The 11,899-nt window shown below is 50.1% G+C and overlaps 1 protein-coding gene across 3 annotated transcripts in view; it reads left to right on the top strand.

Annotated features, from left to right (window-relative positions):
* Positions 1-406: 406 nt before the first annotated feature.
* The window catches only part of NXPH1 (neurexophilin 1), a 168,444-nt gene continuing 156,951 nt past the window's right edge, over positions 407-11,899 (top strand). Inside the window, exons 1-2 of one of the 3 annotated variants that reach the window (XM_081164899.1) lie at positions 407-1,582; positions 2,355-2,516. In XM_081164899.1, the coding sequence (XP_081021025.1) occupies positions 2,463-2,516 (54 nt within the window). In that variant the 5' untranslated portion in view covers positions 407-1,582; positions 2,355-2,462. Of the gene's footprint in view, positions 1,587-1,752; positions 1,949-2,354; positions 2,517-11,899 lie in introns of those variants that run through there. The other 2 variants (XM_081164900.1, XM_081164901.1) reach the window with 2 other exon arrangements.

Genomic DNA, 11,899 nt, shown 5'->3' with positions numbered 1-11,899 from the left:
TCCAGCACGGGGAGAGGTGTGCATATACTGGGCAAGGAGAGAGGGTTTATTTTTCATTCCATTCTTTCAGTGCTCTTCCATGGCTTCAACGCTCTTCTCTGACTGAAGCCAGGGTTATCATCTCCCTGGCTTGAGCGGAGCACAGAAGCAGGCGAGGTAATGATTCCGAAGTAACTAACGCGGAGTTAAAGCGAGTTAGGGGAGGCCTCTGAGCCCGCCGGAGGGGTGTGCTACAGGGAGGGCAGCGACACATCCGTGCTCTCAGAAATCCAAATTCCCGAGTGCTCACTCCGTCCGTCCCCCCGTCTCTCAATTCCCGCCCCGCCCTGGAAAAAAGGCAGTCCCTCCGTCTCCGAAGAGCCGGCATCTATCTCTCTCTCTCTCTCTCTCTCTCTCTCTCTCTCTCTCTCTCTCTCTCTCTCTCTCTCTCTCTCTCTCTCTCCTGGCCCTGTAACCCAACTTCTCTTATCTCGGGTGCCAGACTTCACGCCCCATTTCTCCAGCCATCTCGCAGCCCCTGCAGTCATCTCCAGGAAACCATCGGAAGGCATCAAGCTCCTCTTTCAAGTGCTTTATTATTTGTGCGGGAGCCAAGGGCGACGTCATTATTCATATTCATGGGATATTAATTGCTATTGAAGAAGAAGAGGAAGGAAGGAAGGAAAGCCGGAGCGTGGACGGGGTGTGTGTTTATGTGCGCGTTGAAGAGTGGAAAGCGACGCAAACTCTCCTGCTGTCTTTCTTTCTCCCTCTCCCTCCTTCCTGCCAGGGCGTCCTTTTCCTCCTCCCTCCGTAGCCGCGGAGCTCCGCGTGCGGAGGGAGCCCCCTAGCGGCAGGGCAGCGCGCCGCAGCGCGCCTTGGCACGGCTCTGATTCGTCGCCCGCCAGGCAGCCAGCCAGCCAGCCGGTCGGACTTGGAGAGGCTGGGACGCGGCTGCCTCTCTCGCAAGTCTCGCCGATTCTTCTTCTTTTCTCTCTCGCTCCTCCTCGCAGCTGGAATGACTCTCGGACAGCGCTCGAGGCGGCTTTTCGGCGCTTCTCCTCCTCCAGCGCCGGCCTCCTTCTGCAGCCTCGCTTTGCCCTGGAAGGGATGATCGGCCGAGGGCTTTGCAGCTGGGCTGCTTGATCCCTTGTCCAAAGTTAAAAAGAAGAAGGAGGCAACAAGGAGCAGCTCCCGCTTAGCCAAGAAGTCCTTCTTCTTCTTATTTTTTTGCAAGAGACAAATCGCTCGGCACGCCCGGACTGCCTCTGTGCCAAGACAGAGACGCTAGGAAGCGGTCGTGCGCTCCGGGCCGCCTTCTTCTCCTCCCTCCTTGGCGAAGTTTCCTGCCGCCGTGCCCATCCGCGGGGCGCCTCCCTTGCGCAGGCTGGCTCCGCGGGGGCGCCTGTTTCCGCGGGACCCCGCTGGCCACAGCATGGAGCAGCAGCAGCAGCAGCCGCGCCGAGGCGGGGATCCTCGCGCAGCCCTGGGCGCTGCTGCCGAGACCCTGTAGCTTCCTTGCTTCCCTCTCTCCTCGCCTCGCCTCTCCTCTTCCCATGGACTATTGCCAGAGATCGGCGCCTGCTTTCGGACCCTCCATGCAGTAGGTAGCCCCGTCTACTCTTGTTTTTGTGGGTGGTGGGGAGGAAGGAAATCGGATCTGATTTTCCTTCCTTTTTTTGTTGGGAAGGAAACGAGGGGCGGGGTGCTGGGAGCTCCGCCGTGGGTTGAGGGCGAGCTGGCGGAGGCAGAGACGGGAGTTGGGAGACGGGCGAGGGAAGTGTGTGTGCGCGCGCGCGTTTGCGCGGAGACGGGGCGCGGGAAGGAGGCGTATGTGCGCGCCCGAGCACCCCTTGGCACCTCTGGGGCACCTTTAGCCTGGAGCCTGGATCTGAGGTTTGATCCGAGACCTAAACTAAGCTCCATCCCTCGACCCCTCCGCCTTTACTTTCCACGCGCTTGGCTGCGTGTGAGTCTCTCTCTCTCTCTCTCTCTCTCTGATATCTGGCGATGATGCACCAGCCGTCCCCATCTTCCTTACAAGAATAAGCAGTCAGCTGTGGACCCCCACCCCACCCCTGCCCAGTCCTGTCATTCCGCACCTGCCTTGCTCCGGAGTCACTCCGCAGCTTAGGGGTAGTAGCTTGGCCCGAGCGGCGCGAAGCCCTTCTCACCCCGCCCTCTGCTCTGTAAATGGATTAACTCTGATCTGAGTCCTTCATCGCTCAGCGCCCCCCCCACTTCCCTGCCCTCTCCGGGTCCGTGTGTGTGTGTCTGTGTCGCGCCCCTCCCTCTGCTCTCTCTCCCCCCCCCACCTCGAAGCCCTCACCTCGTGTTTTGCGGTCATGGATTCTATAATTTCCTTTTTGGTCTAGGCTGGCGCGAGCTCTCCTGGTTCTATAAAGTGGATGTCAGGTGGATCTATGTTCCTGGAGGAACAAAGAGCAAGCGAAGGCAACGCTGTGGAAGTTTGAGCTGGGAGGATGCAGTCTGTGTACTGGTACGCGGTGCTTCTGTTGCAACCAGCACTCTACCTGGTAAGTTTTGCAAGGAGCCTCCCTCCCTCCCGCTTTCTCTCTCCCCCCGCCCCGCACACCAACTTGGGCTGGTTTGGGTGGGGGGCAGGAGAACCCCCAGCAAAGGCCTTGCGGCTCGCCTCACTTATTCACGAGTAGACCCACTGGCTCCAGCCCTACCGAGCCAAAGAGACTGTCTTGAGAGACTCCTTCCAGCTTTCTCCCCTCGTCTCCGTCTCCCGTGGGGTGTGTTTTCCCATTTTTTTATTCATTTGTTGGTGGACGGGGTGCGCGTTTTGGGTGACTGTGGGTTCGACGGAAGTTTGGCAACCTTACTGTAGGCGTGCGAGAAGGTGAGAAGATCAATTCAAGGACGTTGCCACAGCGTCTCTTAGAAAGCTTGATGAGCGGGCCTTGGCAGGGGTGGTTAGGAGAGAGAACTCCGGCAAAACTTTTTTCTTCCACGATCTACCAATTGGAGCTCCATCCGTTCATACGGGAGACCAAGCCGGCGGTCTAAAAAAAAAAAAAGTCCAGTGTAGACAGCAAGGTGTAATACCCGGGGTCTCTCTTTGACACCCGCTAGAGCTAGTTCAAATCCGCGAGGGACCCCTCCTGCCCGATCATAAACTCTGTAAAGTGACAACTTGGGCTATGTCGTGGGTATCTCACCTCCTCTATCTGTCTACCTCCTTGTGACCCCTGGGTGGGTGGGGGGGTCAGTTGGTGCGTCCCCAAGCTGTCTTCAGCTCTCCTGGGGACAGGAGGGGAAGTTTTCGGTGGCGCCGGCGACCCAGGTGATGAGAGGAGGGGATCGCTCTCACGGTCACTGTTGTGCCAGCACACGCACACCCTTTAGGGGGCTTTTCCGCCATGCACAGGTGTCAACATCCAGGTATAGACACCACCTAGCACTTACCGCACTCCCCCCCCCCCCGCCGCGTAAAACCAAACCACCTAAATGCCACTGAATCAGTCCCGTGGCACAAACAGATGAGCAGAGGGGACGCGAAACCACACAACCTGGGATCTTTTCCTCCTGGGATCCAGCTCACAACGATCCACAGATAAGCACAGAGACCGCCATCTGCTTTCTGAGCAAGGGGATCGAGAGTGATCGGCTTTCAGGTTGGAAAAACGGTCTAGGATCAGGCCGGACGGGGAATAATGAAAAAGAAGCGCCTGGTGCTGGCTGAAAAAAATGGTGTGGTTCGACAAGCATATAAACCTTGAAAACCAACCGGGGCAACTCGTTTTTTTGTTTTTTTTTTACCCTCTCTGTAAGAAGCCTCTTCCTTGCGCTGTTGGCCTGCGGTTGCAGCTCTTGGCCGCTGGAGGGCGCTGCGCGCCAGTCTCAGCCCCGCTCAGGACACCTGGGGGGGGGGAGCAGGTGAACGCAGGGGCAGCCCTTGCAGACGGGAACAAGCGCTCTGGCGTGCCATCACCTGCTGTAAACACTGCCTCCCCCCTACAAATGGACCGGAGCCACAGTTTAGAAGTCAAGAAGTCTTGGGGATTTGTTTATTTTTAAGAAGAAAATTATTCTGGTTTCTATTCATTCTGATTCCGACCCCCCCAATCCCCAAAACAGAGGTGAGGATGCAGGTCCCTCTAGGATCCGCAGAACGATGTCAAGAATTAACCCCCCCATGTTGTTTGGGGGCCAGCGACCCAGGAAGCCTTGACTGGCTATGCATCCTTGAAAGGGTCGTTTGGTCACCTGGGGGGGGGGGTTGTGTGCGCGCCTGGCGCTATTGCACCGCTCTCTGATTTATTTATTTTTAAATAGGTGGGGGCCAGAGAACTCCAACACACGTAATCTCTCCCATCCAGGCGCAAGATCAATAAGCTGCGTGGTTCTCTCCCCCCCCCCTTCCTCCTCCCGCCCTGGGTTTGTTGGCACTTAAACTCTTTCCCACTCATGGCAACAACGGCGCGGGATTTATTCTAATGCGCGGCAGGCTGAAAACAAGCGCATTAATTCTCCTTTAATTGTAAACTGGGAGCATTTGAAAACCATTCAGTGTGCAAATTATGCTGATTCAATTACCGTTTAGTTACAGACTTCATTACCTGAATGCCTTCTCTCCCCCCCTCTCCCCCCCCCCAACCAGGATTTGGCAAGCGGGGAAAAGAAGAGGAAGGGAAAGAAAGAGTTTTCAAAACAATGCGAAATGTGACTGAATGCAAATTGAAAATCAGCAACAGTTTAGGGCGGTTGTCAGCTGAGAGAGGGCTTCGTATAGGATTCCGCAGGCTGATCTACGACTTTGTTTGCAAGTCGATATACAGTAGTAGCCCGTTGATACTTGCTCTGCATATTCCTTGAGTTTTCCTAGGGACTAACTATCCTGTGCTAAGCCTGATATTAGCCGTCAACCGCGAAGCTTTGATTTAAAGCTTTAATCAACCACAGGAACAGGTGTTGGGTTTTGCTTCTTCCTAGATGGATCTATAGGGTGGCAGGATAGGACCGCCTTGTAGAATTGAAGCCAAATGGAGTGAGGGAGGCGAAAACGGAGAGATCCGTTTTCATGGAGAATCGGTTTACGCTTGGGACGTATAAACACAGCGTAGATGGAACAGGATCCCAAATCTGTGTTTCTGGGGGATTCGGGCGATAGGAATACTTTTTCTTTCTTTTTTTTAAAGAATACGTTTACCTCTCAGTAGCAGGACGTGGGAGAAGCTAGTCTGGATCTCACCGTTCCTCACCTCTGTCAACTGCATTGCAACCACACTGCAGGCAGTCAGTGCAACGCCCGTGCTTTTGTATTTAGTGTGGACAGGAATCCGGGCCACTCCGCCTGCTAACAGGAAAATGGCAAGAGGTCACCGCTGAAACAGACGGAACTCAAAATGACTAGAAATGTGTGGACAGGCCTGGTGGATGATATGCATTCAGTTAAACCCAAGAATGCTTTTGTCAGTGACTCTCCGAATCGCTGCTGTCCTCCTTAGATTTTTTAAAGGGAATTCACGAAACGGTCCCCGTTCACAAGCTTTAAGGTTTCTTTGGCCTACTCGCGATTCTCTCTATATCTGCTTGGACCTATTTGGGGCTTAAAACATGTTTCTGATTTCTTTACACAATTGGGCGATAGGAACCCCAAGAGTATGCTGAGTAGCTGAGCTCTTTATCTTAGGGCCTCCCCCACCCCTTAAACCGATTTTCTTCCTATGGGTTTTTGGAGTCTACCCCCTCCCCCCAGGTTTAAAAATGCCAAAGAAATTATGCAGCAAACATGCCTGTATATGAACACAGACGGTCATATATATTGTGGTTGACCTTGGCGTTTCCAGTGGTGGAAGAGAATGAGATGGATTATTGGAGCGCTGGAATAATTCCTAAACGGCAACTGGAGTCTGATGTCATTTCTGGACATTTTCCAGTAGAGTCCTAGAATGGAACTTGTGTGTGATGTATATAGTAGCTATAAATAGATCTATGCGCTCCATAGCCTGATATGTGATAATATAATGTAGGTTCTATATACAGCTCACAGGTTAAGGTATAGAACGGTTTATAGAGAGACATTCAGAGAGAGAGCATGACAACACATCATATACTATCTGTTTCATATATGAAACGCACACACATGTATCTATTTGCAATGTGTGGTTGTATAAAATGTGCCTGTACATCTACAATGCTATTTTATCTGTCCCAGACACACTACTCGAAATTATACGTTTAAGCATCCTAGTATGTGGCACGTTTTTACTGGAAGAGAAATCCCTCTGACTTCAATGAGATTTGCCGTCAAGTCAATCTACACAGGACCGCTGGCTAAACTCAGGATTGCTTCCAAGCTGATTTTAAACTCTTTCATATGTATCCCAAACACAAGAAGCTAATTTCTGTGAAACCGGTTGGACTTTTTCATTAATATTATTGCTTTAAATCTATGCGTTCACATCGCTGATCTGAGTGGGATTTAAACCGGCGCGCTGGCTTGTGTGAACTGGGTTGTTGGCGATGTTTTGGTTTAGAGCGATCAATATGCTTCAGAAGCATTGTGTGTGTCTGTGGCAGCTACTCCCCTCTTTTTTTTCTTCCTTGAAGGGGTGAGGGAGGAGGCAAAGGAAAGCGGAGACCGTAGCTGAGAACATTTCTCTCCGGGATGGGCTCCAAGTCTGGCCAAAGGTGCGGCGCTATCCCTCCTATTTTGACACTTGCCGGTCACTCCAGAAATCATCTTGTTAAGAGCGGGTCGAAACAGCGAGATCGCTTCTCTTGCCAATGGCACAAGAATAACTTGCTTTCTGTACTACATATTTGGGACGGGAAGGCCCACATTTTCGGAGAATTGCATGCAAATATTTAAAGCACCGGGGCGTGCTTTTCCATCGCACATTTGGCGCGGGGTGGCCTTAGGAGTCGGTTGACACAACACTTGTTTTGTTCTAGATGTCCAGTGCGGTCGTGTGAATGAACCGCGGATTTTTAAAAAACGCTGTGTCGTGCCAAGCCACCCAAACCGACCTCTTCGCTCGATAAACACCTGATCTCGCAAAGATTTCTCTCCAGAGCTAATTGTTCACAGGAAGGCGCGAAAGGACAGGTGGAAGTTGGGTGGGTGAGTGGAGGAAGACCATTTGATCTGTCCTTCATTTCCTCTCTCCTACATTTAGTTTAGGCCGTGTATCTACCACTCTCGAACCTTGAAGCAACGTACCCTTTCGGGGTAAATTGCATTTATTACTGTACTTAGGAGTGCGCGTCCAAGGCTGAATTACTCCACAGCTTGATTCAAAGCCCAATGAAGCCAGCGACACCCCTGCTTCAGCTCCATGCTCAAATTCTGAGCTGTCATCCCCAACATGATTTGGCGGTAGACAGTTTCGCTGTGTATCCCACACCTTTGCTTGGAATTAAACCCTATGGACTTCAAGTGAAACTTCTGAGTAAGTGCGATTAGCACCGCACCTATCATACATATTTAGGAACACCAAAACTCCGTTTAGCTCTCATGGTTGGATTCGAAGACCTCAAGGCCACCCAACGGGACGTCCATCCCAGAACCTGGTCTTTCCTGGGTGAGGGATGGGTTTGCATAGGAGAGAGGCAGAGGGAGGGAGGAATGGAAAGGGGGGGGGGAGGGAGGAAGAGGTTTCTGATCCAGAATCATAAACTGGTGTAAGAATCGGGAGGAAATGCGCATTCTTGAAAACACTCGACAGTATTAGGTTATTGACTATTCCACATATCTGTATGAGTCTGTCTCTCTCTCTCTCTCTCTCTCTCTCTCTCTCTCTCTCTCTCTCTCTCTGTGTGTGTGTGTGCGCGCGCGTGTGTAACACCAGGCAGCATCGTGTACCTTCTTCCATATGAATTGCGAAGATAACCCAGCTTACCTGTTTAACCTCAGGGTTTGAATGAAGTGTACATACGTATTCCTGATTCATGCCGTTTTGGGGTGGCCTGTTGCTAAAGCCAGGTGCATGTTGTGCTGTGAGAGACAAGCCGAGGGCTGGTGGTGGTGTCACTCAGAATGCCTTAAGACTCACGACTGCCTCTATTACCTGCTCCCCAGCTTCAGATTCTAGTGTTGGTGTCGCTCTGTTCAGTCCAGCCTCGATAGTGGTCATTTTTTTCTTCCTGGTAAACGTCAACCTAAGGGCGAAATGTGCCCATCCTTCCTCCTTCTTCCAAGCTAGGTAAGCATCTCCCTCAGACTGCAGGGAGACCATCCCCAACCAGGCAAGCATTGTCCTCCACTAACCATTCTTTACACGGGTTTTCAAAGGGTTTTTCTGTTCTTTCTTGGCGCTGAAAGCATTTGGCTATTACTGGCTTGTTTTCCCCGCTCTTCCTTCTTATTGAAGCGATTTGCTGTACTTTGCAGGTGGAAAAAGAAAGATCAAAACAACTCGTGGCGCTGCTTGTATATTGGGCATCTCACACAACACGGTGGCAACAATTTGTTTTCATTTATTTGTGTTGGGAAGTTTGGGGCGAAAGAAAGAAAGAAAGAAAGAAAGAAAGAAAGAAAGAAAGAAAGACGCAGCTTAAATTCTCTAGGAGCAGAAATCTCCTAGGAAGACTCTGAGTTTGAACAATGTAGCAACAGGAGACAGGCATGCGTACTGTATGTAGAAAATGATCTGTCTAGGACTAAGGGTACATGGTGATTGTGTATTCCTACATATACAACACGTGCACACGAGCTATTTAGACTCAACACATGCTGTAGGATACAGGTTGTCTTATATCTAAACTGATCAATATATTCTTTCTGTATCCTCTCAATGTCTTGTTTTTATACCAGGAAATCCATGTAAATTCTCACAATCAACAGAACCACCCCAGCACGCTCTCGACGTCTCTTTTTGAGGATAAATTGGAGCATTTTCTTTGAGTTTTATTTATTTGGGGTCTTATTTACGTCTTCTTATTCACCTTATTTCACCCCCTCTTCTGAATCAAGCGGTTTATCGTAAATATGCAGTGAGACTGTGGGATATATATATATATAATATCAGGGTGGACCAACTTCCACCATCGCATAGGCCTATTGATTCCAACGGAGCCTACTCCTAAGTAAAACTCCAAGCGGCTCGAGCCTTGATAGAGTTACTTGGTGGAAGCAAGCCCCACGGTGTTCGGTGTGGGGCTTACTCCCGAATTAGTTCCGGGGATACTGCAGCCGAAGACCAGCCGATGTTATCTCTGTTTACACCCACCTTTTAAAAATGGGGCCTGGGGACGGAAGGTTAGTTTTCCAGGTGTGTTAACATCGCCTCTTTCTCTTCTAAATCAGCACAGACTCGGGTACCTGAAGGAGCACTGAGGCGAACTGGGCTAGCCCCCCTCTCCATCCCGCCCCCCCCAACCATTTTGAATGTTCAGAGAGGGGTCCCTACTTCTACAGAGACAGCAGCTCCATCTAAGTGATTAGCTAAATCTTCCGAGCTAGGAGTAATGAGAAGCTCATTTCAGCCCTTGTGTAGCCCGCCTTGCCTCTAGACTGATTATTATTATTATTATTATTATTATTATTATTATTATTATTATTATTAATAGAAAAGCCAGTTTCCTTATTAGCGATGGCAGTCAGAGGCTAAGCAGGTTAGTCAACCCCTTGCTGGGAATCGCCAATTTCGCAAGCTCTGTCCCCCATCCCGTTTAGGATCTCTTGTTCCGTCCTTCCTTCCTCCTAATGGTAGTTTGGGTGAAATCTCGCCGTGTGATTTGCCAGCCAGTTTAACTCACAACCGGCTCTTGTAAGTCAGCATTTAAAGCACCCCCCTGGGTGCTTGGTAAATAGGACTTGAGCCATTTTTTATGCGGCAGATTGACATGTTGACGACTCTGCTTGGAGGAAGCTTCTTCCTCCTCGCTCCCCCCCTCTTTTTTTTTGCAAAAGCTTGGCAAGCACTTCATCAAGGATAAAAAGGTTCTGCCGTAAGGATGTCACTCAATTTATTGTGAAAGTCGAATGAATTACGTTTAATGAAAGTGCTCCCCCGATGAATATTACCAGCCATTTCCTGAGTTGGCTCTGTCAGATTGATGGGAGGAAATGCCAGGCGGCCTCCCTGCCTCCACTACCACCAAGATCTCCAGCCTCAATGACGGACGCGAGCTAATCGAGGGCTGCTGCTGCTGCTATTACGCATAGGATCGAGAGGGCGGAGGATTCCCAATACGATGCGCAAGTTAACAAGGCGACGTTCCATTTCGCCTCCATTAGAGCTTCGATCCTGCCCATCGTCAGTCGTTGCACCAACTTCCGTGGGACTGTTTTGCTTCTGGGTGAATATATGAGGTTGTGGAAATTCTATGCTTGCTGACACTTCCAGCCAGCCAGCCAACCCAATCTATAAACCGGGATTTGGCACCTCCCCTCTCCAATTTTTATTTTTTTTGGAGAAGTTCTACCGAAGACATCTGGCAGGTTCAGAGTACACAGTGGCACTCGCTTCCCGATAAACTTAGCCTGTATGCAGCGATGCCTGGCTCAAGTACGCGGAGTAAACACAGCCAGTCTCTACCTTAAAGGGGAAGAACTGGAGGGTTTGAATGTGTGGCTGGCTTCCCCAGAAGTTCTCGAGCGTTGGCGTCTTATCTCACTAAGTACTGCAAAATGCCCATCCACATATAAATCGCCCGAATACATTGATTTAATCGGAACGAGCTCCCATAGTGGACCTTTCACAAACCATGGGACTTGCTCCCGTGTAAATGCGGAGAAAATCGAGCTTGCACATCCCATTGACTTCACAATGGTTGGCAGCTAGACTGCATTGGTCCTGGTCGTTCTGGCTTGTAGTTATTGGGAATAGAGCTCCAAGCCAATGTATGGAGATGGAGATGATTGTCCTATTGGCTTCTATGGACTTTTCTCTCTCAAACATTCCCTCCCGTGATATGAGGTCCCTTCACTCCTTTTACTTGAATGTAGCCCTCCCACTTCAACAAGGTTTGAAGCCCAAATTGCGTCTGCTTATCCGAGTTGTGAATAAGACCAAATATTCCTTTGGGATTTCAGGCTGGATCCCAAGACGTTCTGTGCTCCCGCGCACGTTTTATGAGCTGCGTTAGCGTTTGCATTAGTTCAATCGCTGGCCACAGTCTGATCTTAATCGAAGAGGATCTATCCTGCCATTCTAAAGGCAGCAGGGTCGCAGTCCTGTTAGGTAGGGCTGTTGATGCAGGAAGTTCCGGGTTCGGTCGCAAAAGTTCAGAATTACACTTTGTAGATTGGTTCTTAGTCTTGGGGTACTAAAGCGCTCCTCCATCCAAAACACTTCCAGTTGAAATTAAATCTGCGATCCTACCCACACTTAGGAGTGAGTCCCATTGTGGACGGTTGGATTTACTTCTGAGTAAACCTGCACAGAATTGGGCGGCACAGGTCTTAAAACATGCTAGTTTTCCTGGGCCTATTTCCATTTTGTCTGATGTATGCGGACACTGAGAGTGTCAATACTTTTCTTTCATGGACGTGTGTTCAGCACTGTAGCCTTCTTAGACATAGAAACACCCCAGTCCTACTTAAGTAAAATGCTTAGGTTTGCTGCTTTACTTGAAAGTAAGTTCTACTGAAATCCATGGCACTTGCTTTCAACTATGCATAATCTGCGTAATGAGTTTAAACCGGGCATTGCTGCTTAACAGGTTTGTTGCTCTGGTTGCAAAACAGAACCTACTGTAAAACAGAAAGAAAGAGAGAGAGAGAGAGAGAGAGAGAGAGAGAGAGAGAGCGCGCCTTCCCACCGGGATATTGTTGCCGATGTGATGCAATGCAGCAATAGTTTAGGGTGAAATCTTGAGTACCCTTATTCGGAGCTCTGATGAATAATGCCCAAAGGTTTTGCTTCCTCGCAACACATGAACACCCCAAGCCTAAATCAATTTACTTGGAAGTAAGTCCTATTGTAACCAAGGGAATTTACTT

The sequence above is a fragment of the Podarcis bocagei genome, assembly GCF_964188305.1.
Source record: "Podarcis bocagei genome assembly, chromosome: 12".
In the NCBI taxonomy this organism is placed as follows: Eukaryota; Metazoa; Chordata; class Lepidosauria; order Squamata; family Lacertidae; genus Podarcis; species Podarcis bocagei.
Note: the sequence above shows the minus strand (reverse complement) of the source record. Positions and strands in the feature narration are given on the sequence as shown.